The sequence below is a fragment of the Ricinus communis genome, chromosome 3 (assembly GCF_019578655.1).
Source record: "Ricinus communis isolate WT05 ecotype wild-type chromosome 3, ASM1957865v1, whole genome shotgun sequence".
NCBI lineage: Eukaryota > Viridiplantae > Streptophyta > Magnoliopsida > Malpighiales > Euphorbiaceae > Ricinus > Ricinus communis.
In genome coordinates this window covers 33,087,099-33,114,958 of record NC_063258.1, presented here as the reverse complement: position 1 = coordinate 33,114,958, position 27,860 = coordinate 33,087,099, and the positions used below count along the sequence as shown (strand labels likewise).

The 27,860-nt window shown below is 36.0% G+C and overlaps 7 protein-coding genes and 1 pseudogene across 12 annotated transcripts; 4 read left to right on the top strand and 4 right to left on the bottom strand.

The window, feature by feature from the left end:
* Positions 1-42: 42 nt before the first annotated feature.
* LOC8282078 (pentatricopeptide repeat-containing protein At5g24830) lies at positions 43-4,072 on the bottom strand. Of its 4 annotated transcripts, none has more exons than XM_015724664.3 (7): positions 3,725-4,072; positions 3,487-3,635; positions 3,216-3,368; positions 1,443-3,000; positions 1,049-1,323; positions 790-911; positions 43-680 (listed from the first exon to the last, which is right to left on the bottom strand). In XM_015724664.3, exons 1-4 carry the CDS (start codon positions 3,731-3,733, stop codon positions 1,563-1,565), a joined length of 1,749 nt encoding a protein of 582 aa, XP_015580150.1. In that variant the 5' UTR covers positions 3,734-4,072; the 3' UTR covers positions 43-680; positions 790-911; positions 1,049-1,323; positions 1,443-1,562. The 4 variants fall into 4 exon arrangements, with proteins under 4 accessions (XP_015580150.1, XP_015580151.1, XP_015580152.1 ...); XM_015724665.3 differs by having other exon boundaries at positions 43-677; XM_015724666.3 differs by lacking the exon at positions 790-911.
* Positions 4,073-5,462: 1,390 nt separating this feature from the next.
* LOC8282077 lies at positions 5,463-8,873 on the top strand. Its single transcript, XM_002527931.4, has 7 exons — positions 5,463-5,575; positions 5,749-6,695; positions 7,201-7,261; positions 7,610-7,731; positions 8,096-8,186; positions 8,266-8,313; positions 8,600-8,873. The coding sequence occupies exons 2-7, from the start codon at positions 5,818-5,820 to the stop codon at positions 8,636-8,638; spliced, it is 1,239 nt and encodes a 412-aa protein (XP_002527977.2). The 5' UTR covers positions 5,463-5,575; positions 5,749-5,817; the 3' UTR covers positions 8,639-8,873.
* A 132-nt stretch (positions 8,874-9,005) lies between these two features.
* Positions 9,006-12,510, bottom strand: LOC8282076 (cryptochrome DASH, chloroplastic/mitochondrial). Its single transcript, XM_015724670.3, has 13 exons — positions 12,044-12,510; positions 11,801-11,940; positions 11,508-11,726; positions 11,314-11,439; positions 11,167-11,241; positions 10,827-10,943; positions 10,686-10,732; positions 10,458-10,534; positions 10,225-10,300; positions 9,889-9,958; positions 9,675-9,798; positions 9,481-9,530; positions 9,006-9,400 (listed from the first exon to the last, which is right to left on the bottom strand). Exons 1-13 carry the CDS (start codon positions 12,459-12,461, stop codon positions 9,182-9,184), a joined length of 1,758 nt encoding a protein of 585 aa, XP_015580156.2. The 5' UTR covers positions 12,462-12,510; the 3' UTR covers positions 9,006-9,181.
* A 397-nt stretch (positions 12,511-12,907) lies between these two features.
* Positions 12,908-16,938, bottom strand: LOC8282075 (cryptochrome DASH, chloroplastic/mitochondrial). Of its 2 annotated transcripts, none has more exons than XM_015724644.3 (13): positions 16,310-16,938; positions 16,075-16,214; positions 15,774-15,983; positions 15,548-15,673; positions 15,348-15,422; positions 14,850-14,966; positions 14,709-14,755; positions 14,502-14,578; positions 14,299-14,374; positions 13,929-13,998; positions 13,666-13,789; positions 13,440-13,489; positions 12,908-13,325 (listed from the first exon to the last, which is right to left on the bottom strand). In XM_015724644.3, exons 1-13 carry the CDS (start codon positions 16,710-16,712, stop codon positions 13,101-13,103), a joined length of 1,740 nt encoding a protein of 579 aa, XP_015580130.2. In that variant the 5' UTR covers positions 16,713-16,938; the 3' UTR covers positions 12,908-13,100. The 2 variants fall into 2 exon arrangements, with proteins under 2 accessions (XP_015580130.2, XP_048227584.1); XM_048371627.1 differs by having other exon boundaries at positions 16,075-16,190.
* Positions 16,907-18,470, top strand: LOC8282074 (annotated as a pseudogene).
* A 296-nt stretch (positions 18,471-18,766) lies between these two features.
* Positions 18,767-20,055, bottom strand: LOC8282073 (probable plastid-lipid-associated protein 8, chloroplastic). Its single transcript, XM_002527927.4, has 4 exons — positions 19,617-20,055; positions 19,419-19,542; positions 19,157-19,336; positions 18,767-19,060 (listed from the first exon to the last, which is right to left on the bottom strand). The coding sequence occupies exons 1-4, from the start codon at positions 20,034-20,036 to the stop codon at positions 18,870-18,872; spliced, it is 915 nt and encodes a 304-aa protein (XP_002527973.2). The 5' UTR covers positions 20,037-20,055; the 3' UTR covers positions 18,767-18,869.
* LOC8282072 (glycosyltransferase BC10) lies at positions 19,892-23,363 on the top strand. Of its 2 annotated transcripts, none has more exons than XM_048371628.1 (11): positions 19,892-20,003; positions 21,161-21,526; positions 21,629-21,727; positions 21,847-21,947; positions 22,043-22,114; positions 22,193-22,283; positions 22,424-22,504; positions 22,587-22,646; positions 22,765-22,887; positions 22,976-23,014; positions 23,098-23,363. In XM_048371628.1, the coding sequence occupies exons 1-11, from the start codon at positions 19,992-19,994 to the stop codon at positions 23,224-23,226; spliced, it is 1,173 nt and encodes a 390-aa protein (XP_048227585.1). In that variant the 5' UTR covers positions 19,892-19,991; the 3' UTR covers positions 23,227-23,363. The 2 variants fall into 2 exon arrangements, with proteins under 2 accessions (XP_048227585.1, XP_002527972.3); XM_002527926.3 differs by lacking the exon at positions 19,892-20,003 and adding an exon at positions 20,719-20,998.
* A 1,043-nt stretch (positions 23,364-24,406) lies between these two features.
* On the top strand, positions 24,407-27,540 carry LOC8282071 (selenoprotein H). Its single transcript, XM_002527925.4, has 4 exons — positions 24,407-24,869; positions 25,843-25,939; positions 26,625-26,684; positions 27,202-27,540. Exons 1-4 carry the CDS (start codon positions 24,586-24,588, stop codon positions 27,280-27,282), a joined length of 522 nt encoding a protein of 173 aa, XP_002527971.1. The 5' UTR covers positions 24,407-24,585; the 3' UTR covers positions 27,283-27,540.
* Positions 27,541-27,860: the final 320 nt, after the last annotated feature.

Here is a 27,860-nt window from a genome sequence, read left to right as displayed (position 1 = left end):
TCTAACTCGAAACCTCCGAGTCCAAAAGTATTGAGTTATAAATTATAATTAAATTGGATTTCTTTTTTCCATTTATACTTCTTTTTTCAACATTTAAAAATTAATGGATCCTCCTTTTACAAGAGTTGCCCGTGATGATTTCCATCCAATACTATTATGGGAAAAAAGAAAAAGACTTTACTCTCAGATAAATCTACTGCCTAAAAATGCCCCTGGGTATGAAATACACATTAACAATGCAATGCTTGATTTCTCATCCAATATCTGAATAAGGCTCGAAGCAATTGCATATCGTTACTTCCACAGCAGTACACTTTTCAAATAACGCACATCATTACTTGCACTGCACACCAGTTTGTTGTTTCACGTTCGTTTTTATGCACAGAGTTGATTGCTACAGCAATTGCCAATTCATCCAAATTACATAATTAGATAACTCCCCAAAATGGCTCACCATTTCTTCAGCAATGCCCAATCTAAAAACTGGAGCACACATACTTTTCCTCCACAAACATAAGCATGGGCACTGCAGAGAAGCTGCAGTGCCCGAATCCTCGAGACTCTTCTCCAATATTAGACCTTCGAAAGGGTACACTAGTTTCAGTAGACAATTCTTTTGGATATGGCGTCGCGAAAATATCATGCTAATGATCCCCACATCTTGTTGCATCACAACCCTGCTGTGTAAGACCGCAAAATTACAACAAGATAAATTCAATTGTTTACTACAATCGTCTGTACAATGGGATGAACAAGTTAAACTGGTGAGAACATCACTTAAATCCTCACCTTCTGATAAAACCAAAACCAAGGGTCATTCATAACTTCGAAAAGTAGACTGCTAGACTTCAAAAATTATTAAGATGCATGCTCAAGGTGCTATACTGCTACAGTTCTTGTGAAGCTTTCTCCTTGCATTATAAATGATAGAAGTCATTGAATAAAGTTCTTTCAAACATTTATTGTTTCCAACCAAGAGCATTGATTTAAGGAACACAAATTAATAAAATTCCCAAAAGGCTTGAAAATATATAACTCAATTAAGTACCTCATGGCTCATGCTTCTCAGAAGCAGCAGGGTGATACTTGAAGTAGGGTGTAGTTTGCTTGTTGGCGAATGTAATCTGCAGCTGCTTGCAGTACAAAGTCTTCATTCTTGTTGAGCTCCAAACAGTGCTACTGAGCTTCAACAAATATGATAAACCCAAAGCTCTGTTCCTTGCTAATGTTAACAGCAAGTTGAATGTGCTACACAATATCCCAGATTTCCAAAAGCCCACAATTTAACAGGTAGTGATACGATGAGTTGCATTGTATAGAGAACTGTATGGAAAAGAGAATTGTGGTTGCAATAAAAGTATTTTACGTTCCAATAATCTCTAAGAAAGACAATTATCCCCCAAAAAAAAAACTTCTTATGAAATATCAAATGAGAAGCATACCTCCACACAGAGCATGTGCAAAATTCAAAGTTCCTCATAGACAGAAGTGCTAGTTGTCAGTCAATTTTAAGAACTATGACTAGCAAACGAAATGCTGCTCTGGCACTGCACAAAAGTGACTTAAAGAAAGACTCCTCTGCTTTTGGTCAGCCACTTCTGATAGAGGTCAAATGCCACATCAGTCTCCCCCATTCTGCAATACTTCTTGATAAGTAGCTGAAAAGGAACATGATCAACCGTAAGGCCAGTATTCTGTAACTTGGCAAAAAGTTCCTTTGCCTCCTTCATGTTACCCCTCATACAAAGACCCCTAATGAGCTCAGTGTAGGTTATTATATCTGGTTCATGTCCACTTCTCAGCATTTCATAATACAACTGAACTGCAATTGAAATTCTCCCTGCATTACAAGCTGTACCAATCAAAAGATTATATGTAATCACATCAGGGAAAAGCCCATGACAAAGCATCATCTTTTTTAGAGAATATGCATCAACAATATTTCCAGTTTTTACTTGTGCATGAATCAGCGCATTGTAGGTAAACACATTTGGTACAACACCAAATGACAACATTTGATCTCTAATGGAAAATGCATTAGCAGAATCTCCACATCTCGCAAAACCATCAATTATAAGGTTCCACACATGAGCCTCAGGTACCATCGACTTCTCTAACATACAATGAAGATGCTCATTGGCCTTAAGAACATCCCCCCGTGTACATAGGCCCTGAATCACAATTTTGTATGATATCTGATCAGGGGCAACTCCCATTCTCAACATTACATCATGGATGTAACAAGCCTCGTAGAGCTTTCCTGCTTTGCAAAGACCAGATATGAGAGTGTTATATGTAAAGATATCCGGTAGCAATCCTCTTTTGAGCATATCGCAGGAGTAGCTATATGCAAGTTTCATGTTTCGAGTCAAACAGAATCCATGGATAAGAACATTATATGCGACAGAGTCCATTAAAGTGTTGTTTTGGGACATGGCATACCAAATTCCAAGGGCCTGAACCATATCCCCATTCTTGATACAGCCATCCATAAGTATAGTTGAAGTAATTAAATTTACTCTTGCTTTTTCATTATCATCTAATAGCTCTCCAAGAAGTTTCTTGGCATCCTCCAAAAGGCCTCTCTTGCAAAGAGCATGCACGAGTATGTTTAAAGTAACCCTATTCGGCTTGACACCACTGTCAGACATACTAGAAAAAAGATAGAGAGCTTTGTCAACATTATTTAGAAGACAATAACCCTTTATAAAAGTGTTAAAAGTGGCACAATTAGGAGAGGGGCCTATTTCTAACATCTCCTTGATAAGGCAATCAGCCTTCTGCAAATCCCCAGAATTGCACAGTCCATTTACCAAAAAATTGTGTGTGAGAATATCGGGAACAAAACCTTTATGTAACAGTTTTCTCCTAAGCCATAGAGCAGCTCCCAACTTGCCCGCCAAACATAAATCCCTAACTAGAGATGCATGTCCAGCATAACTAACATCCACAGATCGCCCTGCAAGGCCTACCTTCACGGATGATATGCCTATGCTTTCCCTGCAAAACTTAAAGCCAAAAACAACAGAATGTCATATAAATGAGGACTCGCATATAACAATATATCAAACAAACAGGATGGAAATTGTTAAGAAACTAGACTGTAAATTTGCAGTAACCACATTTCTGAGTAGCAATATTACTAGGATATGCTTTTACTCAATGTATATAAAGAGAAATATCCTTCCTAATTTCAATTAAGTAAAAAAGCCGACCTCATTGATTTCAAGCGTTCCAAACTACCCTTAAGCATAGCATCCAAAACATTGAAAACCACTTGCGGATCGTCTTCATCATTGAGATTCTTGTTATCTCTTCTTAAGCGGCAACGATTACTAAGAGTTTTCACCATATCGTCAAAAAAATAACTGCAGAAAGAAAAATTAATAAAAATGTATAATCCATGATTTCAATACCAAATCTCAATGAAAACGAACTATTTTCTAACTTGTAAGAGAAAAGGAAAGACGAAATAGACTGAGATACCTTGCATTTGGATCTATAATAGATTCACGGCAGAAAATGTTGGCAAATATCTGAGCAGTATGGTGCTTGATGGTGTCCATAGCTCGGTCCAATAATCGAAGAAGAAATATATGTGATGATGCGGATGATTCTCCACATGATATTAACAGCTAAAATCAACAATAACAAAAATCAGTCAGGAACAAATAAAACCATGTAATCAGTGGGAACAAAGAAAAAAATACAGTGGTTAACTCACAGCAGCCATTTTGTATTTCCGCAATTCAATCAATCTCTTCAAGTCACTGTCTCGTTCACAGTAACCAAAGCCATCAATCCATCTATAATTTGGAGAAGCGATTCAACTCTGTCTCTCTCCCTCTCTTCGCCTCCCTCCGTCGCTGCTCTTCGTTTGATGAGATGGACACCCTAACCTAGCCCGACATCTTCGGGCCTTAGCCCATTAAACAACCGGTAACAACTCCACCTCGCTAAATAATGCTATCGTGGTAAAATATTGCTGCCAGTGATAACAGAACTGAATTGAAATCGAATTTGTCAAATTATATCTTTTCTACAATAAAAAATTATAATAACCCTTTCGCGAGATGTTTGCTCATCTTTGAAATATATATTTCATTGATAATTTTATTAGATTGACCAAAAAAAAACCAACAATATCACTTCCTGAAAAAATAATTATTTTTATAAAGTGAAAAATTCAAATTGGCTCAATTTTTCAAAAAATATCTAATTGTGAAAGGAAAATATATTAATAAAAAAATATAATGATAAATACAAAATTATTTCATTTATCACGACCGATTAACTATATCTATAAATATCTTTTTCATCTTTAAACTTTAATATTTTAATTTAATATTTTTATGTATTTTATTAAATCTATCAAAGTTCATTTAGACATATATTTTTTATGATATTAATATATATGTGTTTTATTTTTTACCAGAATATAATCCAATTTTAACTAAAATTATCTTATCTATCCTTACTTTTGGCCATTTTCATAAATATCTTTTCAATTAAATTTAGACAAACTCGATAAGGCTTGAATTTAATAGAATAGCTAATATAAAAAGGCCAATTGGAATCAAGAGTTTATTAAAATAAGTACTAAAAATCTTTAAAACTAATTATATAAATTACATGCGTAGCTTGAGCTGTGGTGTGAACCAAATATTTTGAATGAATTTTTAAATAACTTATGAGCTAACTTAATTTATTTATATTTATGCGTTTATTATCAATTTTAACAATAATATTAATATTTTAAAAATTAATTTAAATAGATTTTAACTTAAGGTTAGTTATTTTACTTATGATATTTGTAAACATATTTCTATGATAGGTGTTTAATCTAATAAAAATTAAAAATCCTACTCATGACAATATAATTATGAGCAAGGTTGTATCTAGAAAGATTAGGTTGGTTTCTTTTCAAGGAAAAATAATAGCATAAATGAGCATTATATAAAAAGAATTTTCAAATAAATTAATAATAAGGGAGCAAAGCAAATTAAAATAAATAAAATAAAGCATATGGTTAAAGAAATAAATAAGTTTTGATTCATACAATTAATCATTATGCAAATGATAAAATTCATATAGTCACAGCTATTAATAAACTCTAATAGTCAAAATAAATTTTTTGATTGGTTCTCTAATCAATAAATAACCATAAACAAATTATTAGGATTTAATCTACCGTTAGAGATACAAAATTCTAATAAACAAACACATAAGCTCAGTTCATTTAAACTAGACATAACTTGAAAAATTGTCTATAATCAATTTATGCTAATTGGCACAAATATTAAATCAAATAGATACATACAAATCTGATAATCTAATTAGCAAATATATTATTTCATCAATCAAACAACAGCCCTAGAAAATTTTCGATTTTAATAATAGAAAATATGTTATGGCGCGTAGCTGAATTAAGTTTTTGGAGGGAAATAGAGGCGCCCGAATTTTTAATAATTGAACAAATATTTTCATGCGCGGGTTGAGATTACATTACATTTACGTGCAAATTGCAAAGGCTTTTTTGCTGTTTCAAATCCAAAATACCAATCTCCAGATTTTGGTAATTCCCAATTCCTATTTTTCTTTCTCCCTTATGTACCAAATAATTTAATTTCTTTTCCTTATTATTGCTCCCCTGAGTACTGGTGTATTCTAATTTTCTTTTGGCAATCCAACATTTGGAGCCGTCTGCTATATGAAACCGTTTTGCTGACTTTGTCCTGTGTTTCTCAGATGGCAGTAGAGGTGGACTTCTGAACGTGTTTGTGTTTAGGTTAGAATGGCAACCGGCTTGTGGTAAATATGTTAACGAAGAATTTGGTCCCGGGTAGAGTTGAAGCAGCTCTCCCTTTTGCCTCCAATCACGGGAATGAAGATAATCTATTGTGCGATTGGGTGATTCGCTCGCAGCACGAGCCTGGATCTAATGGGATTTGCAAGCGAAGAAAACTCCAGGAAAAGTATGTTGCAGTTGAGGATGAGACACCCATTGATACACTCAGAAGCGGTCTTGTAAAGACTAATAGTGACCATACAGTTGATGAGTCAGGTAGTGGTGTTCCAGCCCCTACAGTATCTGTTCAAAAACATAAAGAAGTCATTAGCAGCATCGATGAGTCTGCTCGCTCTCACTTGCCGTCAGCAAGCCTCGATAAAAAAGTTACATTAAACTTGCAAGAGAGGGTCGGTAATTCTGAGCTGGTGGTTTTAGGTGAACATTTCTCAGAAAGAGATCTATGCATTTCTGTACTCACGAGTCATGGCCTGCTTGTAGGAGATTGCCCTATCAGCAGTGGTGCTCCCGCTGAAGTTGCAGGGATTAGCAAGGATAGAACCATTTTCCAGTACTGCGATCTATGTGGTATTTTAGATGATACCTTAAACATGCTGCTTTGTGATCATTGTGAAGGGGCATTTCATGTATCTTGCTGCAATTCCAAGACTAAGATGTTGCCCATCGATGACTGGTTTTGTCAATTTTGTGCCAACTTACATGACAGAGTTTCATTGGAGGCCTCTTTTCTCAGATCACAAAAAATCAGCTGGGGCAATGGACTTGCTTATTTTAAATCGGGTCGAATAGCATCCATGTTGAAGTACCCTGACACATATACTTCTCGCGTCAGAGTTGGCGATTCTTTCCAAGCAGCAGTTCCTCAGTGGTCTGATCAAACTTCCAAGTATGTTTTATCTGTATTTCTCAATTCCGATTTATTGTTTATTTATATTTCCTATGTATCTTTTCTTTTTCTGTTAAACAACGCATACTTCACTGGATATTTACACCTAGTGCGCTGCATCTTCTTAATATTATAATTAAACTTACTGGTAGGAGTATTGTGATGAAACGATTAAGAAGGATTTGTGGAAAAGCTTTATATCTACGCGGGCAGTTGATTGGGCTGTTTTATCGAGGGACAAACTAAATTTTGTTGAATTTTGGAGTGTTAGGTAGAGGAGCCATTGTGTGAGTAGTATACTCCCTAATATTACAAGGAACCACAAAATGTACTGGTTAATTGTTGAAGTTGGCCATCAGTAGAGATTGCCACTTACAAGAATTTTCTAAGCACAAATGTTTCCATGTTAGTTCGTGGCTGCTAAATCCTTACTTAGTTTTCTTACATGGAGAAATGAGTGGGCATATCTTTTATCTGATTGTTCTCTAAATTTATGTTTCTGCAGGGATTTTGATTGCATTGGTGAGCCATTGAAAATGGATCCATCAGAAACAATGGGCTTGCATGTAAGGGATCTTTCAAACATGATAGATTAGGGCTTTCTTTTCTCAACCTAATATAGATTTCTCGAAGAGTATGACAACGAATAATAGTTAAGAATGCATTTACTTTATCGCTTAATAATTCTTGAAGGGGGCTTCAAAAGAATAATCACATGATGCAATCTTTCTGCATTTGCAAAGGTCAGTTATACAGAACTTTTTGACTTTGTACTCAATGCACTCGGTAATGTGTTCCTTGTCTTCTCAGATGGGTGTGCTTTGGGGATGCATTGGGTAGGTGGGTGTGGGGGTATTTAGACTTCTCATCAAAAGTTTACTGAGCCCCACTGTGAAAAATGATAATTTTCTCAGGGATCTTCTATAGATAAGCATCTGAAGCTCAACTCTTTGAGTAATTGGCTCCAATGTCAAGAAGTCCTCTATGATGAAACAGGAGAACCTATTGAAGGAACCAAATGTCGGAAGTGGCGTAGGTAAAACTTTAAAGTGTACTTTGGGGCACCGCTGGAGGCTAAATATGTGTAACTTGGTATTATTTTGTTGTTGGTTAAACATTTCTTGTCAAACGGAATCGTGCTAGAGACTGCTGATTCGGTGGTAGAATTATTTTGTATATGTTAAAGTTGAAATTTATTCCTCTAAATGAACCATATATCATGTAATATCAACTGATAAACATCAGTACGTAATTTTGTCTTTATGTGGCAACTCCCTGCAATGTGTACGTCGTAATTTTCATGTCCAATTGTTTTTCCTTTTATTTACCCAATGAATGTCTATGAGTACTTTTTTGGTTATTAAATATGTTAAGCTTACACTATAGTGATGATGTTACAGGGCACCTCTTTCTGAAGTTCAAACTGATGAATGGGATTGTTCTTGCTCTGTCACCTGGGACCCTTTCCATTCAGACTGTGCTGTACCCCAGGTGAATTCTTGCTTTCATTGATTACTGGTTGCATTTTAATTGATGGTATTTGATATAGTTTTTTATACTATATGTGTAGGAGTTGGAAACAGGTGAAGTTCTACGGCAACTAAAGTATATAAATCAGGTATGCGCTTGTTTTGTAATTCATATTAAATTTTTGCAATATGTTACGGAAACAATAATTTTTTATTTCTTGGGGCCTCTTAATATTGGGCTAAAACATTATGTCTTGCTTTGTTATTTGTTGTGAGAGCATAGAACCTGGAAACAGAAACTCTTGGATCATTTCGCTGTAGTTTGGAAATGTAGACCTCATAACTTAGTTGTTACCAGATTCTTTTCTTCCCCCCCTCCCCTTTTTCGTTTATTGCTGCATCTGCCATAAAGTCATTGCTCAAATTGCCTTGCAGCTGAGATCTCGCCAAGCTGTTAACAAGCTGAACTCTTAGAAAATGGTGGTGATCGTGATATACATTGAAATTTATATCATGCCTTGGGCAATTGAGGCGCTAAACATCCATCAAGTGAACAACTAGCTTGCCCTCTGCCTTGTCAGCACACCTTTTATACCGGAAACAAAGTTTCCTCTCTGCTTCGTTTTCACTTGTCAGTTTGAATGGCGAGCTGTCAAAGAGCAATCAATTTTTTTTTTTTAACTTAAAGCGTGTAATTCTTATATATTCTTGTATACCATAGGCATATTCCCTGGCCCAATATATTATTATAATTTTTTTGGTTTGTCAAATTTAGTGTGTGCGGCTGAATATGTAACTAGAGATATGATGAGATGTACTGCTCCTTTTAAGGAGTTGCACATAGTACTGAATTTGTTGTTTTATTTCAATATGATATTAAATTATAAAGCCCAGGAACGTTAATCTCAGCACATACAAATCTCAATTATCAGTTATTCATGATATGGTTTGTTGGGTCATGGACGAGACTACTATAAATTTTGCAGGCAACTAGGTTTGTGATGAAAATTTTCCTATCTATCTACTGAATCCTTTAGCCTGTCTGCCAGGATAATTAGTTTGCCTTGTGGAAAAGGCTCTCTCCTGATCGTAGTGCTTCTTAGGGTTACCATATTTGAGAGGTACAATTCGCTCAACATATGACATTCCAGGAAAGTGCCTCTTATCTTTCTGAAGTTTTCTCAGCTCTGGCAACCAATACGCTACGTACTCCCCTTCAGGATCAAAGCTTTGTGCCTATGAATTACAAATGTGTAAATGGCGCATAACACTTATGAAAGTAAACTCAACAAAATTGCAAGTGGAAAGTGCCTTACTTGCTTTGGGATGCTGAAATAGCGATCTTCCCTATTGTCATTTCCAATTCCTTCACAAAGGAGCAGAAAATGAGTGGTCATTTCACAGAAACAAACTTCTTTTAGCAAAGGCTAGATTTTGACAGTTCCCATTTTTGCCTAAAAAATGGATAAATGGTCATTATTAAAGAATGTGTAGAGAAAAATGCTTTTACCTGCACCATATGTCCAATTTCCGTAATTGGAACAGGGGTCATAATCCAAGAGGCATGTTTCAAACCATTCAGCTCCCATGCGCCAGTCAACTCCCATATCCCGAACCAGAAATGAACATACAATCTGTAATAATTACAACCACCAAATCAAGCTTCACCTTGAATGCCTGTTTATCATTATGCAAGTGCCCACGTTCAAACAAAACAAGCTTACCATTCGTCCTCTGTTTGACATAAATCCAGTTGCAGACAGTTCCTTCATGTTGGCATCAATGAGAGGGTACCTAATAATTTAAGCAGAGAAACCTTGAAAACTACTTCAGAAAAATTAGCATGACTTTCCTTGTAGTCCATGGCATTTGAATTAACCACTTCCACTTGCAAAGAAAAAGAAAAGATAGACGGAAATGATCTAGTCCGACAACTATAAGCTATTAATAAAAGTTCTAAAACAATTTAAAGCTTCCCATCATGGTGGCTAAAATGCTCCTAAAAGGGCAAGAGATTATGAAGCTAACAAGAAAGATGATTCTTTAACCAAACAACATACCCTGTACGGCCATCTCTCCAAGATTCAAACAATCTCTGGTCCTGACTCCATCTTTGCGCCACATTCCGTGGGCCACCTACAAACAGAAATTGAATGGCAACTTAATGAGTACCGCACACTAGGATTCTTAACAGTATACGCAGTAGCTAAATGATTTTCCAACTCAACAAGGCTTAAAGGATTTGACGTTCAACAGTACTTGAACTGGAGGGATAATAAAGAAGAACTTGTACCTAAATGGAAAATGGAATTTCCACATTTGATTGAGAAAAACCTGAAATGATCCCTCCAAAGCAATACAAACAAGACCCTGAAATAGCAAACTCAAATTGAGATAAAGACATGATAATACCAACAAAGAGACAGGCTAGTCACTTCAATTACATCAAACTAGAAATTCCCAATAAAATTAATGAAGAACAGTGTCTAGGAACTTGTGCAAGTGAGAAAGATAGAGATACCGGTATGTGGAATCATTTGCTAGCCTCTCTCTTTCATATCTCTTCACCTAAAGCAATTAACAAACAAATTCTATGAATAATTTTGATCATTCACTGTTTTATGAAACGTTATAATAAACTGCCACGCAAAAGAGATTAGACCTCTTCGTATATAAAACGAGGAGAGAGGCTTCCTTGAGCTAGCCATGGAGAGAATTTCGTTGAGTAATCAAGTCCTAATAACCCATTTCTAGTCTCTTTATATGTCTTCGCCAAATCCTGTTTGCATTTTGTATGAGAGAATGAATTACATAGAATTATCAAGAACAGGCAAATTAACTGCCTTGATAAGTTATATCATAAAGATTAAGTTATTATCGCCAATCTTGAAGCTGTCAGTAGATTAATATGACCAGAATGTAATAGGTTTTCAATTATGTCAACTGTTCCTCGCTACTCTAACCGAACAACAATGTAAATTTAACAAGCAAATTCCACTCGCCTTCTTCCACAAGTACTCGTACACCCTGCTGATTGCAGCACTTTCACCTCCCAAAAACCTCATTCCTCTGTTAACCTGTAGAACGGGACCGAAATATTCAATTTATAGTTGGACAATTTTAAACTGATATATAAGGAAATACCTTGCCTTCTGTTCTTCAAGTCCAAGCTGATGAATCGATGGAACACATCCCCAATCCTCAACAGTAGGCGGTGGAGCAAGAGATTTCGGAATTTTAATACAGCTCCGGACAGCACATTTTGGTTCAACAATCTGTAACATAAGGCTTAGAAGCTTGCATTTATAAAAAAAGACAGCATAAAAAAAGGAATGATGCGTGCCTTGCGAAAATCAAAAAAATCATCGGGTAAACTGGTGATATTGAAAGGGAGGTCATCTATATGGTACATAGTACTACCCCAAATAAGTTGTAGCTTGGGAGTAGTGTTTGCAGAGGCCTTGCTGTCGGGAGGAGGAGACAACTTTACTCGGTGCAGTGCTTTATTCATTAATTTCTCAACATGTACCTCCTCACTGCATGTTTCTTTATGCGCATATACCTGAACAAATTCATTTAGTTATAAATCCTTGATAGAGTAGTATACTAACAGACACACTATGGAAAAGACATAACTGTGTGAGCAGCGAAAGCTTGAGCAAGAGAAGGGAGAACTTCCTCAGGTTTCCCATGTCGTATTAGGAGGTTGAGCCCCCTTTTCATCAAATTCTTCTTCAAGTCAGCCAAACACTCTATGATGAACTGGGCTCTCAATGCTGCTCAAAGCACAAGAATTTTATATGACCAATTACAAATTTACAGTACAGTAAGAACAGAGAGAAAGAAAAAAGAAAAGAAGAAGCGACCACATATACGTACCTCCCGTTTTGGGGAAGCCAAAATAATGAGTGGTTTGAAAAAGTCGAGGATCCACACAATACACAGGCAGAACAGCCTCAGAAGAAAGCCAAGCCTTGAACAAAACCTCATTGTCCAAGATTCTTAAATCGTTTCTGAACCAAACAATGGCAGTACCTTTACCGTGTCTGGTAGCCATAGTTGTAGAGTATCTTTCAAAGGCATTGGATGCAATACGGTCGAATGCATCTGTGTCTAGATCGGGAACTTGGACTATCTGGGCACAAGAAGAAGAAGAAGAAGAAGAAGAAGAAGAACGAGAATTCACGCGGATCATAGACATCTTTAAAGAATTAGGGTATAAGAAAGTTGAAATGGGTATGAGTGGATTGTTTATAATTGGTTTCTTGAAAAGAAGAGAAGAGCAGAGAATGGCCATGTGTAGAGTGAAAGCTTTTGCTTTTTTATAGAGGGTAGCGGCAAATAAGGGAAGTATGGAGATGGAGAGACTTGGACAGTTTGAAGGATGACACGTGGGAATAAGATGTCTGGTTGTGACGTGGCTACTTATTAGCCTTTAGAAAATGCCACCTGATTTGGGTATCTCTCTCTGCAGACCCACAACAGAAGAGATCACCACTCCGTTTCCCTAATCAGTGATTACGACAAACCTATCAAAAAGCACATTTTTTTTCTTACTAAAACTGGATAATGAAGTTTTTTTGTCTGAACAGGAATACATTTGGATTAAAACAAACAGCAATCATTCCCTCCAAATTTTTAAATAACATTAATTAAATCTAATTTTATACTATTTCTTTTTTAAAATTTTTGGTGTGCATGCAAATTGCCATTGTAATTTATTAAAAAATAAATAGTGCAATAGGAAAAAAGACAGGGTATGCAGTAATTACCCCTTACTATCACATATATCCTTTATGTTTAACATTACAATCTATAATCTACTGTTTGGAATCTTAGAAGTTATGGAGAACAGGTCAGTTGAAATTAAGCTGAGATTGTTAAAAATATGCATATATACGGTCCATCTCCTTCTTGAAATCCTGGAAAGTACCCCTTATCTCTTGGACTTGAATCCTTTTGTCTGTCTGGCATTATAATTACTCTGCCTTGGAGCAAAGCCCCTGTCTTGACCCTCATGCTTCTTAGGGTTCCCATATTTGAGAGGTACAATTTGCTCAATATATGATTTTCCAGGAAAGTGCCTTCTATCTTTCTCAAGTTTTTGCAGCTGTGGCAACCAGTACGCCACATACTCCCCTTCAGGATCATAAATCTGTGCCTGGAAATTACAAATGCATCTTAGGAAACAATACCACATAATAGTGACATAGCCAGCTCAATAAATTTCCCGTCAGACATTAGCTGCAGATAATCATCTTAGTTAATCTCTTACTTGCTTAGGGATGCTGAAATAACGATCTTCCCTAGGGTCATTCCCAACTCCTTCATAAGAGAATAGAGGATGAGTAATCCACAGAGATAAACAACTGCTAAGTCCAGATTTTTAAAAATTCCAAACAAAGGCTCATATGTTATTTTACTAATATTGGTAGTCCTTTACCCAAATATAGATAAATGTCGCAGAAGAAAGCAACAGCATATGCAGAAGAGTGCCTTACCTGCACCATAGGTCCAATTCCCATAATTGGAACATGGGTCATAATCCAAGAGACATGTCTCGAACCATTCGGCTCCCATACGCCAGTCAACACCCATATCTCGAACAAGGAATGAACATACAATCTGTGGAAATAAGGATATTGCTTAACTTCTTTTTGCAAGAAAACCAGAAAATGATCTGGAGATTTAAATTGAAATCACTGACAAGCACCTACATCTAAATAAATGTGCATGTCATGTCAAAATATAATAATCAGAATACCTGTCGTCCTCGATTTGACATAAATCCAGTGGTTGAAAGTTCCTTCATGTTGGCATCTATGAGAGGGTACCTAAAAAATTTGCACCAGTAATGCAAGTAAATAAGCATTGCACTCTTACTACGCATTGGTAAGTGCTAAGAAGCAAAAAGCTAAACTATGCTTGTTCTCTGAGCATTTAAACAAACCATTTTAATCCATGTAACGGAAACACTGAAAATATACCAACAAGCAACAAAAGGATGGAAATGATCTTGCTTGCACAACTAGCGCAAGAAAGTTTCAAAGGAAACGAAAATCCATAATAGAACGTTAGAGATTGAATATAAGACAGTTGATACTTTAGAAACGATCCAGGGCCAAACAACATACCCTGTACAGCCATCTTTCCAAGATTCAAACAGTTTCTGGTCTTGACTCCAACTACGCTCAACTTTCCTCACGCCACCTACAAACAGAAATTGACATGAACTCCATCGATGAAAAACAATGGACTATGGAAAAGGCAGGTTTTTGGCTTAAGTGGTATTCGATTGTTGTTTTTAATTGATAGGGCAGTAAAGGAGAAATTTTACCTAAATGGAAAAGGGAATTTCCATATTTGACCGAGAGAAATCTGAAGTAATCCCTCCAAATTAATTCAAACAAGACCCTGAATTCAGGTAAAGACATCAAAATACTGATTGAAAGAAAGGCTAGGAATCAATTTATATCAAACTGGAAAACAGTGTCTTTGCAAGTGCCCACATGCATGTCAAAGAAAGGGGGAGAGAGATACAAACCAGTATGTGGAATCATTTGCTTGCCTTTCATTTTCATATCTCTTTACCTAAAGCAATTGACACAAAACCTTGCCGTGAATCAATTTGATCATTCACTGTTTACCGAAGATATAACCAAAGCAAAAGGGATTAGTAGGCAACATCTTCATATATGAAACGAGGGGAAAGGCTTCCTGAAGCCAGCCATGGGGAAAATTTTGTTGAATAATCAGGTCCCAACATCCCATTTCTTGTCTCTTTATATATCTTCAGCAAATCCTGTTTGCGGAACATGAGAATACAAAGATAATCACATTATTTTGATGTTATCAGGCTCACTATCACAAACTCCATGCATAATATAGAAGAAAATATATCTAAAATAGAAAAATATACAAATCAATAATCATCAATTTAACAAACCCTCATTTCCTTAAGAACATGTTCTTTTGTACATCTAATTCTCAAGAAACAGCAGATTTATCAGTTTAAAATGTACATTCATGAAAATGTTGTTATTACCATCAACCTCAATTCTACTGATTTAATTGCTGCAGTCCACATCTCAACACAACAGATTTTCAACTATGTCAACTGTATTTTTGTCATTCTAAAAAGGTATGTATTAAATAGTAAGTATAATGGGCGATTCCCACTTGCCTTCTTCCAGAAGTACTCATACACCCTGCTCAACGCAGCAGTTTCACCTCCCAGAAACCTCATTCCTTTGCTAACCTGCACTAACAGGAGAAAGGGATCAAAAAGACTTTAATCAAAGTAAGAAAATATATCATATATCTGCTTATATTATAGGAGGGTTGAAAAACATTTTCTAAGAACACATGAAACATAAATCTTGCCTTCTGGGGCTGAAGGCCAAGCTGATCAAGTGATGGAACGCATCCCCAATCATCAACAGGAGGTGATGGTGCAAGAGTCACAGGAATTTTAAGACAACCTCGGATGACGCATTTTGCTTCAACAGACTGTGGAATGTGGTTTATGTTACTGACACACATGCAGCTCCAACAAAGAAAACTTGCAAGAACCAATATCAACAGTTCAAAATAGAAAAAAGGATCATGCCTTACGGAATTGAGTATAAACATCAGGTATATTGTTGGCATTGAAAGGGAGGTCATCTATATGATACATAGTAGAACCCCAAACAAGCTGTAGCTTAGGCTGGCTGGTGAATTTGTCTGGAGAAGGTGGTAAATTTACCCGCTGCAATGCTTTACTGACTAACCTCTCAACAATTAGCTCTTCACTGCATGTTTCTTTTTGCGCATATACCTGAGTAGATAGATATACTATTTAGTATATCTTCAGTGAGTACTATAATTAAAGTGGTGTGGATCGTGATAAGGATGAGAAAACCATTAACTGTGTGAGCTGAAAAAGCACGAGCAAGAGAAGGAAGGATATCCTCAGGTTTGCCATGTCTAATAAAGAGGTTGAGTCCCCTCTTCATCAAATTATTCTTCAAGTCGGCCAGGCACTCTATCAAAAATTGGGCTCTTAATGCTGGTGGTCAGGCACAACAAGAATTAAAAGGGAATTTCCTAATCTTAATCAAAGTAGAACAATTTTTTTTTTAAGAAAAAGAAGAATAATAATACCTCCAGTTTTAGGGAAGGCAAAGTGGTGAGTAGTATGGAAAAGTCGAGGATCCACACAATAAACAGGCAAAAGGGAGTCAGAGGAAAGCCAAGCCTGGAGCAAAGACTCATTGTCTAATATTCTTAAATCGTTCCTGAACCAAACAATGCAAATCCCTTTACCTTTCCTCTTAAGGGACTTTGAAGAGTAATTCTGGAAGGTCTGATCTGCAATGCGCTTTATTTCATCAGAATGTAAGTCTGCGGGAACTTGGAAGCTCAGAGAAGACGAAGAAGAAGAAGAAGACGACGAAGTGTGATTCATGATAGAAAGCTTTGAGCGGGTAGTTTGAATTGGATAAGCGAGCGTTGATGGATTCTGCATTAGTTTCTTCAAACAAAGAGAAGACGAGACAATGGCCATTGCAGACGCGATGGTGCTCCTCAAACTTATGATGTTTTGGAGAGCTGACACGTGGTAATATGCTTTTCTTTTTTTTGCTCGTGACGTGGCTTCTTATTAGCCTATCACCACACCAGTTCCGGGCAATAAGTACAAGTGTCGATTAAACGACATGTCGTCTCGTCTCTTATTTTATTTTAGTTTATTTTTTTTGAATTATTAATTGATGGACTTGTTCTAGAGAAATCGGTTCTAGAAACTCCTGCAGTTTCGTTGTGTTATTTCTTCTCTGCGGAGAAGGTTTAGGAATTGGTGATGGGAGACAATGTCGGAATATGAGAACGTGGTTGGAGGGAGGCTGAGGCTGAAGGGGAATCCACTGCAGCTGAAAGCCATTTCTAAGAAGAAGAAAAACAAACACAAAAGCCATTCCACAACAACAGGTTCTTTCTTCTCCATATTTCCCGATTTTATTTTTTTTCTTCATTTTGTTTATGTCTATTGTTCTTTTAGCATATCAAGTGCAATTTATGAAACTAAATTACGAATGGAGCTTACTGTCGAAGAGTATATGTAGTGGAACCTTTAGTTTGACAAATCAATATTGGGAATCATAAGAGTAGTTCTGTGCCGGTTGGGTGCTTCTCTCATTAGATTCAACCTCACTCGCTGAACTATTTAAGCCAGCTCGAATATTACCTTCAAGAGCTTTTCAGTAGCAATTTTGTCTAGGTAACTGCCGGAGAATAATTGTTATCGTTGGGATGAGATTTCTGAATCAACTTTTGTCCTCAATTGCGAGCGGGAAGTAGGTTGTTTGATTGTTATAGGATCCTGTTCAATTGTTCTCCTGTGTGATTCACAGCCTGCTATATTATATCTGTATTCACCTAAGCAGATGATGTATTGAACATTCACTAGTGACTCTGAGTATTGCAAACTGAGTGATTAAGATTTGCTGTTTGTTTTCTTTAAATGATAGATCATTTACTTGCGAGGAATTTGAGGACTACGTGGGTGCATTAGTGTGTGAGAGAGGGAGGGAGGGACTGTAGAATCTTCACATTTTTGTGCATATATTATGCTATGAATTTTGAGATCTCTTCTCTAACATTTGATGATTAATTTTGATCAATCTCGCATGCGTACATGAATGCGAATTCCCCAGATTCTTTTGACTAACATGTTACTCTTCATTTTGGATGCTGTCAGGTGGAAATAATGCAGCATCAACTGATCACGCCGAGGATATGAATGAGACAAACGTAGATGATGAAAAAGCTCAGGCTGCTAAGTATGATAACCATCTTACGCCAGCTGAGAGGCGGTATCTTCAGCAAATTGAGAAAATTTAACTCCAAAGGATAACTAAGATGGCCAGAAAATCACACCGCGATCGGATTCATGAATTCAACCAGTATCTGGCTAATCTAACTGAGCATTATGACATTCCTAAAGTGGGGCCTGGTTAGCTTGTTTCTGTTAATTGTAACTCAAATTCAACTTCATTTTCACGATTTTAGACACTCTGTCGTGTTTTTAGTTCTGAAAATGAAGTCCTTGGTTATGACTCTTTGAGAATCTGTATCCTTAATCCTCCTAGCCCGTTGTTCTAATTTCCTTGATAGTTCAGCAAGTCTATTTGGTTCGATCTCAAGTCAATTGTCAGCTTTTGAAAACATTTTATCATTGATTCTGCAGTCTTGGGGCCATTGGCAGAGTGTGTAACAAATTGAAGTTGAACTTCTAATGTTTTAAGGTTGGTCTAGTCTTAAGTCATATATGATTCTAGTGTTCTTAACTTGCATTTGTATGTGTATTGGTATGTATGCGTGTTATACTGGTGTCAATTGTCTTCTTGTTTCTTTTCATGTCCATGTCCAAGTTATGTCTTGATTAGTACAAAGTAACTCTGCCTAGATATTTTAAAAAATGATGCTTTGACGTATTGTTAAACTAACCATTTTCACTTGGATGAAAACTCAACATTAGGATTTAGCATCTTATTGCTAAGGTAAGGAGAAGTACGACCAAAAAAAGAAAGAAAAATTGTTCTCGCATGTAAGCATATGATATGATGAAACAAAGAACAAGGAGTGGCATTCCAGATTTCATTGGACCCAGCAGTGTAAAGCACAGAGACAAAGGTGATCTGTGTGGGTTGAAGATTTTGATAATCTAAATGCGTCTTTGAAAAACAAACAAAGAACCTCTAGAGCCCTTCCCCAACCTGATCTTGTCATCGATGTAAGTTATCTGCAGCTTCACCTCACTTTGACCACCGTACTGCAACTCTAGTGCTCCTACCTTCAGCTGAGGTGCCTCGAATATAACCTGAATCCAGCTTTCATCTAAAACCCTCAACTGACCTGTTTTATATTCGTAATAAATATGTGGGTTTTAATTAATCGGGCAACAAATAAAATGCTAAAACCGCAAGATATTAAAGATTGGCATATATGTACCTTTGAGAGAGACCTCCCCATTGAGGAAGCCAAAAAGAGAAAAGGAGACCTTGTTCCTTACTGTATCAGGAGCTTCAACTGCCTGAATCATTTCTTTTGTTTTAAAGAAAAGACGGCCGAATGCACTCCTGTACCCACCCCCTGGGGAAGTCGGTCTCGAACAGTACACCACATCCCATTCTAAACCAAAATTAAGCACCCTTCGTCATCACCCACTCCTTAATTTAACTTAATCATCAGTATTTGGAGTACAATTATTTACCTCCAAAGATGAGAGGGCATTTGACCGGTTCTGCAACACAATAGCTCTGCAATTGCTGTGCAACTTCCGACACCTCTTCATGCTCTTCTTTAGTTAGAGTAACTCCTCCATCTGTTTGCGTTACCTGTTAATTTCTTTTGGTTTTCGTGAGAACAGAATTCCAGAAAACAATTAATTTCATTTAAATTAAGATCATACCTTGGAAATAATTGAAGCGACGAGATCATCAGGTCGCCCTGTTCGCACTTCCGAACTCGAAATTGAAACCGAACACAAGATTCGCGGACTTTTCTTCTGGCTACAGTAATAATACCGTCGAGCCGGAAGTGGAGCATGATTCGCCAAGATTACGGGTTTCGGTCGAGAAATAAGCGCTTTGGGGTCGTACGGTTCCCGGCCTCTAATTGAGGAGAACAAAGCTATGGAAGAAGAAGCAGCCATTGAAGCTGCAGCCTCTGTTGAGATTGTAAGATTACAAGATATTATTGCAACAATTTCCCTATTGGAAAGTTGGAACTGGAGGAGTTGCTTTTGCTTGTCCGGAACACTTCGCTTTAGTTGTGCCACGTTGGCATGGAAATCGAGGTATGGGACCACGTAAGTTATCTTTATTGGCATCTACGACGCCACGTAGCCCGATCCCATTTTCTGTATTATCCACTTGCTCTTTTTAATTTTATTTTAAATGGTAATAATAATAATAATTAATAAAAGCTAACTAGGGATGTCGGTTTGGGAGACTGAAATTATATCAATTGTTATTTTCTTTAAAATTTTAAATAGGATTCTGAATTTCATTTTAATTCAATCCATTTGTCGATTTTCATTATCGTTGCTTTAATAGTCAGAATAAAGTAATAATATTTATAGTAATCCCAAGAAGTATTAATTAAAGCAATAAATGGGAATGGTAAATTTAAAGGGCCTCGGTTCTCCATTTTAATTTATTTTTATTTCACTTGAGTGTCTAATGAAATTACTTAAATTAAAAAATATAATATATGAAAATATAATGAAAAGAGAGAAACTCTAATTCATGAAGTGAATGATCCCCTTGATGAATCTGAATAAAAGGAATACAGTTAATTGAAAATGTTTATAAGAGTACAATTAGAAATCTGTTTTACAGTTGCAGGAACAGAAGGGAATATTTTATAAAAAGAAAAATAAATGAGGAGGCAATTGTGCATAATTTAGATTATAAATTAATTTCATTTATGGTCAATAAATAAGGAAAAAGATGTTTGAATTTGATTGTCCAAGGAAAATGAAACAGTATTAAAATGCGCATATGTAAGAACAATTAGGCCATCCATATATATAATTGGAAAGAGTAAGTCAAAGGTAGAAAAATCGTTCCTAACAACATAACAGAAAATGGGCAAGCTTTCATTTTTTGTAAATTACAATTTTTTAAAAAGAAGAAGAAGAAGAGTCACAAAATAAGGAGAGAGCTAACACGTACTGACTATAACTAGTTAACAAGTTGTTGATTGTCATTGTAATTGAATCTTCAAATTCTATGATTTATTCATGAATCTCTTATACATCAGCTGAATTTCGATCCTTTTGCTGAACAGGTTCGTGTTTTCTCTCCCTTCTTCTTATTTATTTAACACATCAATCTGCTCTTATTATATTCTGTTCTCTGATCTTTTTCCTTTAGAATTTGAAGATTGTTTTGTTGTTTGAGAAGTCCGTGCGAGTTAATGAAATAATTAGAGATTAAATTTTTTATACAGGGCAGCATCATGAGAGACACTATGGTAATGCCGGGCTACAGACAGAGGACGCATCTGAAGAACAAGAAGCCAATATGGGTAATTCTAACGGTGTTTCTGGTGAGCATTTTTTTGATAGGTGCCTCTGTGTTCAGACCAAGAAGCTCCGCAGCCTGTTATTTCTTTCCTTCAAGCACCTGTAACTTTTACCAAAAGCCTCAGTTTGTTCCGTCCAGAGAATTAAGTGATGATGAGACCGTAGCTCAGGTTGTAATTCGTGAAATTCTCAAGATGCCTCATATCCAATCTAATAACCCCAAAATCGCTTTTATGTTTCTGACTCCTGGCTCTTTACCATTCGAGAGACTCTGGGAAAAGTTCTTTTACGTAAGCCCTTTCTTAAATTACTTGATCTTTCTGTCTCCAGGATACAAATTAGTCAGGCTCCAAAGTTCGCTATTTTTCAACTTTTAATTTGCAAACTGACAGGGGCATGAGGATAGATTCTCGGTGTATGTACATGCTTCTAGAGAAAAACCTCTTCATGTCAGTCGTTATTTTGTTGGTCGAGATATTCGCAGTGACAAGGTACAATATCATATGCTTCACTTGATATTATATTAAATGGAACAATGCCCTCCGCATGTCCAACCTTCTTTTACTGTCAAAACATAACAACTATTGCCATTGTACAAATAACTTGGTAGGTGGAATGGGGAAAAATTTCCATGGTTGAAGCAGAGAAGAGGCTACTGGCTCATGCACTTTTAGATCCTGATAACCAACAATTCGTCCTGCTCTCTGATAGGTAACTCAAATGTGCAAAAGTATTCTCTACAAACGTTGACTGTCATGAAAATCATGTCTCTGATTTCTCTTTTTTGTTTGTTTGTTTGTTTTCAGCTGTGTGCCACTGCATGCATTTGACTATGTATATAATTACTTGATGTTCACAAATATTAGCTATATTGACAGGTAAGCTTGTTATTCTGGTTTAAATTAAGAGGCTTAACCACGATACTTATTCTGATCGAGTCTCGTTTATGCATATAGTTTCGAGGACCTTGGTCCTGATGGAAGTGGACGATATTCAGAGCGTATGCTTCCTGAGGTTGAAAAAAAGGATTTTCGAAAAGGTTCACAGGTGTGTATAAAATAGACACATTATTATTATGAGAATTGGTTGAATCCTCTGGCATTAGATGTAAAGACAAAGGAATAAGATTTTCTTGTATTAGCAAGGAAAACAAATATAAAAGCCGATTAATATTAGCGTTTCTGCAGTGGTTCACCATGAAGCGGCAGCATGCTATCATCATCATGTCAGACTTCCTGTATTACACAAAATTTAGGCTCTACTGCAAGGTAACGTTAATCTTGTATTGTATGCATACCCTTTAGCTGATTCTGCCCAATTTAATTGAAATTGTATTCTTGAGTTTCGCAGCCCAACATGGACGGACGCAATTGCTACGCAGACGAGCATTATTTGCCAACCCTTTTTCACGTTAGTCCACCAAATTAGACCGTATTAAATCTTATTGTATTCGCGAAATGGATTCTTTTCTGGGTCCTTGAATGATTTCGTGACTGACATTAATTTTTAATCCTTGTGTCTTCAAAAGATGATCGATCCTGACGGCATTGCTAAGTGGTCAGTAACACACGTCGACTGGTCTGAAAGAAAGTGGCATCCTAAAGCATATAGGGCCCGCGATGTTACTTACGAACTCCTTAAAAACATTACGGTATTTTAATGCTATAATCTTAGTATATTTGTTCTGATTATATAACCAGCAGAATAGAAACTTGATGGAATTGTGTTATCATTTGCAGTCTACAGACGTGGCCTTGCATCTTACGAGTGATGAAAAGGTATATAAATAGACTTAAAGAGTTGGTTGTTGCAATACTTGATATGTGTTTGTCCTGAAAACATAATTGAATTGCAAGTGCAGAAGGCAGTGGTGACAGGACCCTGTTTGTGGAATGGAATGAGGCGACCCTGCTACTTATTTGCTAGAAAGTTCTACCCAGAAACTCTTGATAAATTATTGTTCCTTTTCTCTAATTATACGACCATTTAGGATTCTTCTGCACATACAATACAGTATTCTTTTAGATTTGTTTGCTCGTAATTGATTTATAGAATTAGAATGTAAGACCGGATACCGTTACACATTTTGTTTGCTTCATGCGATCATGAAATTAGAGTTCTTAATCCTGTTTAGACTAAACATAATTGATTCTTTTTCTCGCTTTTATTTCCATATATGTCTTATGCCATCGGATCACAATAATAGAATATTTATAGTCTTGACCTTTCAAATGACTTGGTCACATTAATCATTGCAATTTTATTTGAAGGGAAATCAAATATTACAATAAACACACAAAAAAGACAAATAAAAAAGATAGTATCTAAATAATGTCTGTGTGTTTCAGTAAAATTTCCATTGAATTAAAGGGTAGTTGCAATTTGACCCACGATGTTTGCAATCATTTGATTTCTAAATTTAATAATCATAATTGATATTTTTCAATATAACACTTAATAAATTATCAAAATTTATAATTATCCTAAGAGATGCTAACTATTTATTCTTAGTAACTATATTAAAATTTGAATTATAGAACAATAAATGTTCTAAAAATAAAATATTTTTTAATACTTCTCATAAAAAATTTCTGTAAATAAATTTGATTCTAAAGTCTGGCAAAAAAATTTTATATTTCGACAATATGTATATTTTTTACATTTCTAGAAACTTAAATTTGAAATAATTTACTATTTTTAGTATTAATTATTTATCTATTTATAAAAATATATAATATTATTTTTTAATTGTGACTGAATTTAAGTTTGAAAAATTCAAATCCCCTTAATTAAAACCTACAAGTAATTATATAATATAATAATGTCTGATAAAGAAAAAATGGTAATATTATAATAGCACATAATGATAATGAATTAGAAGTGTATTTAAAATTATTATTAAAAAAAGAACATGTATAAAGTAATTATGAAATATATAATCTTTAAACTTCAACTGTTAAAACATCCAGTAGCAGAAGACGCATCCCATAGTTGTGGGAGTGAATATAGATAATACTTGACCTTTCGATTATTGGCCTATCGGTTTATGCATCGCACATACTGCGCCCTAGACTAAAATCATCGCACGTGCCACCATCTCAGCCTTTCAATCTGTAATCCACATCTTTTCAATAACGTACAGTCACATCCCTTCGCTCATCCACCATCACACACTAAATCAACACCGTCCGCTCGAAATCCACTCAACCAAAAGCGCGGGAAAACGAACTGGATGCCCGTCACGTACAGAAACGCCTGTGTCACAGACAAGAGAAAAAAAAAAAAATTAGAGAAAGAAAGAAGAGGGAGAGAGAGAGCAAGAGAGAGAAAGTAATCATCTGTACGGACTATGGCTCCCAGGAAGCGAAAGTCTGAAGCAGCAGATGATGCTACGGCGGCGGTGACGACGAAAAGAGTGACTCGGAGCTCTGCTCGGCTAGCGAAGTCAAGGCCGGCCGCGCCAGCTGCCGAGTTGCCGAAGAAGAAAAAGGGGAAAGTAGCAGCAGCAGACCACAAGAAGGCTGAAAAGAAAGAGGAGTCTGTGAAGAAGACGGAGGAGGCTGATAACGTTGAAGAGCAGGAACAAGAAACTGCTGACGGTGAGAATAAGAAGACCATTGTGATTGAACACTGGTAAGCTCTTTCCTTTCTCTTTTCCGGTTTCGTCGGTTTTGGTTCACGAGAAAGTTAGAAGTTAATATTTGATTTGAGAGTGTTTTGCTTTAGTTTCTACTCCTCATTACAGCTGAAACTCTGGGTAAGTATATAAGAGTGGAGTTAGGGTTTTTTATTGTTGAAAAAAAATTAGGACTTGGTGGTTGTTGTTCGCTTCTGATTTCTGCGTTTGTTGTAAGTGAAGGACATGAGAGAAAAGTTCAAGATCTAGGGACCTCTTTCTTTCTTTTCTTTTCTTTCCTGAGGAAAGACTCCATGACAAATTGGCTGATGAGAGCACCGTTAAAAGGAAAGCCATGGGGCAAATTGCTGGTACAAAAAATGTCTTCTTTTATCCCTTGTTTGTTTTCAGAGAAAACTTGATTTTTCCTGTCACCTCGTGTTATACCCTGTATTTCTTTCCTCTAAAATCCCCCATCCAGTATCAAGCTAGATTGTGACGATGCTTGGCTTTTGATACTTTCTTGCTAGTTTTATTTATGTTCATTACCATTTTTCACATTATAATGATGCAATAACTATTTCAATAATTGATATTTTTGAAAAGAAAAGAAAAAAATTTTTAAACTGGTGATTTCCTACACAGGGAAAGCCTCTTCAATCTCTGAAGAATGACTGATATCAAGGCTTTTCTATTTCTTCAATAATATCACTATTTTTTTGGTGATTTATATCGTCTTTAACAATTTAAGGACATGAATGAAGATACTCTGTTTCTGGTTAAGGTTTGGTTCCATGGGATTGAGTTTAGTTATATACCATGTCTTTGCAAAGAGGTTTATGATTAAATCTGTTATGTTCATTATATTCAACTGTTTTGATAATGAGGGTCATTACTACACGAATTGTGCGTCTGGTTTTTGCTACACGTGCCTGGTTAATGTTGTTTTTCGTCATATATTAGATCTAACCAATTTGGTGCTTATTGTAGCACACAGTGCAGGTCATTTAAGACAAGCGCTACTCAGGTGAAGAATGGTTTAGAAGCTGCTCTTCCTAGTGTCATTGTTCTTCTTAATCCTGATAAGGTATATTTGCTAACGTTATTAGCTTCACTTGCTGGCTTTTTAATAATTGAATCTGTTATTCAGCCTTTTGTTTTTATGGGAAAGCCATAGATATAATTCACTGCCTCAGTTGCTTGAAGTCGCCAACATAGGAAAAGATTTATATATACTGAAATCATTGGAAAATGCCATTTCATTTAATTGCTGCAAAGTTGACTTTTGGTGCTTACTTTCGATGGGCTGACTTCATGTATTGACCTTATTTTGAATTTTTCTCTGGATATTTATCATAAAACCTACGGTCTGGATGTCTTTACTAACTCATTGATCGTATCTTCCATGACATTGTTTGGATGTTGAGCTCTTTATGATACAATTGTAAAATGTGCCATCATTGAAGCTTTATTATGAATGTTGCTTGAGATCGACTCTGGCAAAACTATATATAGATTTCAACGAATAAAAAGATGCCTGGCCACTGATATCTTTTGTGAATATATATCTTCTGAAAAGAGACATAGATATATTTGCAAAAACGCTATTTCATTGTCTTTGGCTGAAGTGTTTTTGCCAGTGTATGTCTGTGAATACTTGTTTTGCATGTGATAAGCCTCCTTACTTTGTGTAAGAAATATCTGCTTAATTATGTGCAAGTTACTTTGGTATAGATGTTTCTTTTAAGTTGATACCTAATTTCTTTCAACAGCCTAGAAAGGGTTGCTTTGAAATACGGAAGGAAGGTGGAGAGAAGTTCATCACTCTTCTGGTAAAGCTTACACCAGTATTATCCATTTGCAGACCATTTGTTTTATTTTGTTCCACATAGTATTCTTTTCAATCTTAAACCTGCACAAGTATGTTTTCTGTCAGGTATTAATAAATTTAGCCTGCATGATTGGTTTGGGATGCACATGATACTTAGCATTTGTATCTACTGTTTCACCGTGAAATTGTTTATGATTTGTTGTCAGCCTTTTTATCTCTGTGCAGTGAAGTTAATGTTGTAGTTAAAGATCTTAGGGTTGAATATAAATGGTCAGATAATATTATTGATGACTTGAAGTTGCAAATGATTTGACAAAAATTCTGATGATAATGCTACTTAACTTAAAAGCACCAGTATTCTCCTGTTGCTTGGGTTGTTACCTCAACATTAATTTATTTATTGTGGCAGATGCCAAATTCTTGCAACTCTGCGTGTAGCATCATATATATTGCCTAAATATTACCAAAACTAGATTGTCGCTGCTGTAGTCTAAGTTTTGCTTTTTAAACTTTTGCAGGGCATGAAACGACCGTTTAAGCCAATGAAGGATCTTGATATGAAAAAAGTCATCTCAGATATAATTGACAAGATCAAATGATGATGCAACCCCTGCTGGTTTATTTTGGTTGCAGAAAGTCTTTTTGTGTGGAGTTGGAAGTTAACCAAGCTAACATGATTCTGAAATGGAAATATTTGAACTGATATCTGTTGATTTTACAAACAATGCTTCTATTGTTTTTGTGATGCAAGGCCGTCATCCCTATGAACAGCTCCTTTGGATATTCAGCATAGCCCCTTAATGTTGTTACGCATTGCAATTGATATGACATGACCTCCCTATGAATTTTTGAGCGTATTTCTTAATTGTTTTTTTTTATATTTCTCAACTTGTTACTGTCATCAATATAAATTTTAAGTGAAGTGATTTTGGGATAATGCTAAAGCTCATGTAACCTATCAGGTTGTCTCTGGAACAGATATTCAAGCTTGTCTGCTACCATCTGAAAGCAAAATCATCAGATTTAGTCACTCTGTGATTTTTGAAGTGCCACCCATGAGGTTTTCTTCTTTAAATGATTTTGCTATTTGTGGATGATAACTTTTGCTCTATGATATCATATTCTTGTTGCTTTTTGGTGTCTTGAAAATCTAACTTGGCAGTGAAAGTTGAAAGGC

Coding starts and splice junctions, on each gene's coding strand:
- LOC8282077 (XM_002527931.4), top strand. CDS start 5,818: ATGTTAACGAAGAATTTGGTCCCGGGTAGAGTTGAAGCAGCTCTCCCT. Junction 7,262..7,609: donor CAGAAACAATGGGCTTGCAT/GTAAGGGATCTT, acceptor TAATTTTCTCAG/GGATCTTCTATAGATAAGCA. Junction 8,314..8,599: donor AACTAAAGTATATAAATCAG/GTATGCGCTTGT, acceptor ATTGCCTTGCAG/CTGAGATCTCGCCAAGCTGT.
- LOC8282073 (XM_002527927.4), bottom strand. CDS start 20,036: ATGCCAATAAAGATAACTTACGTGGTCCCATACCTCGATTTCCATGCC. Junction 19,337..19,418: donor ATGCCCTCTCATCTTTGGAG/GTAAATAATTGT, acceptor ATTTTGGTTTAG/AATGGGATGTGGTGTACTGT. Junction 19,061..19,156: donor TGGGGAGGTCTCTCTCAAAG/GTACATATATGC, acceptor AATATAAAACAG/GTCAGTTGAGGGTTTTAGAT.
- LOC8282075 (XM_015724644.3), bottom strand. CDS start 16,712: ATGGCCATTGTCTCGTCTTCTCTTTGTTTGAAGAAACTAATGCAGAAT. Junction 14,967..15,347: donor ATGAGTACTTCTGGAAGAAG/GCAAGTGGGAAT, acceptor TTCCGCAAACAG/GATTTGCTGAAGATATATAA. Junction 13,999..14,298: donor TGGAAAGATGGCTGTACAGG/GTATGTTGTTTG, acceptor CAAATTTTTTAG/GTACCCTCTCATAGATGCCA.
- LOC8282072 (XM_048371628.1), top strand. Junction 21,527..21,628: donor TCTGGGAAAAGTTCTTTTAC/GTAAGCCCTTTC, acceptor GCAAACTGACAG/GGGCATGAGGATAGATTCTC. Junction 22,888..22,975: donor AACTCCTTAAAAACATTACG/GTATTTTAATGC, acceptor TATCATTTGCAG/TCTACAGACGTGGCCTTGCA.
- LOC8282078 (XM_015724664.3), bottom strand. Junction 3,369..3,486: donor ATTATAGATCCAAATGCAAG/GTATCTCAGTCT, acceptor TTCTTTCTGCAG/TTATTTTTTTGACGATATGG. Junction 3,001..3,215: donor GAACGCTTGAAATCAATGAG/GTCGGCTTTTTT, acceptor TAAGTTTTGCAG/GGAAAGCATAGGCATATCAT.
- LOC8282076 (XM_015724670.3), bottom strand. CDS start 12,461: ATGGCCATTCTCTGCTCTTCTCTTCTTTTCAAGAAACCAATTATAAAC. Junction 10,944..11,166: donor ACGAGTACTTGTGGAAGAAG/GCGAGTGGAATT, acceptor AAATGCAAACAG/GATTTGGCGAAGACATATAA. Junction 9,959..10,224: donor TGGAGAGATGGCCGTACAGG/GTATGTTGTTTG, acceptor TTAAATTATTAG/GTACCCTCTCATTGATGCCA.
- LOC8282071 (XM_002527925.4), top strand. CDS start 24,586: ATGGCTCCCAGGAAGCGAAAGTCTGAAGCAGCAGATGATGCTACGGCG. Junction 25,940..26,624: donor TTCTTCTTAATCCTGATAAG/GTATATTTGCTA, acceptor TTCTTTCAACAG/CCTAGAAAGGGTTGCTTTGA. Junction 26,685..27,201: donor AGAAGTTCATCACTCTTCTG/GTAAAGCTTACA, acceptor AAACTTTTGCAG/GGCATGAAACGACCGTTTAA.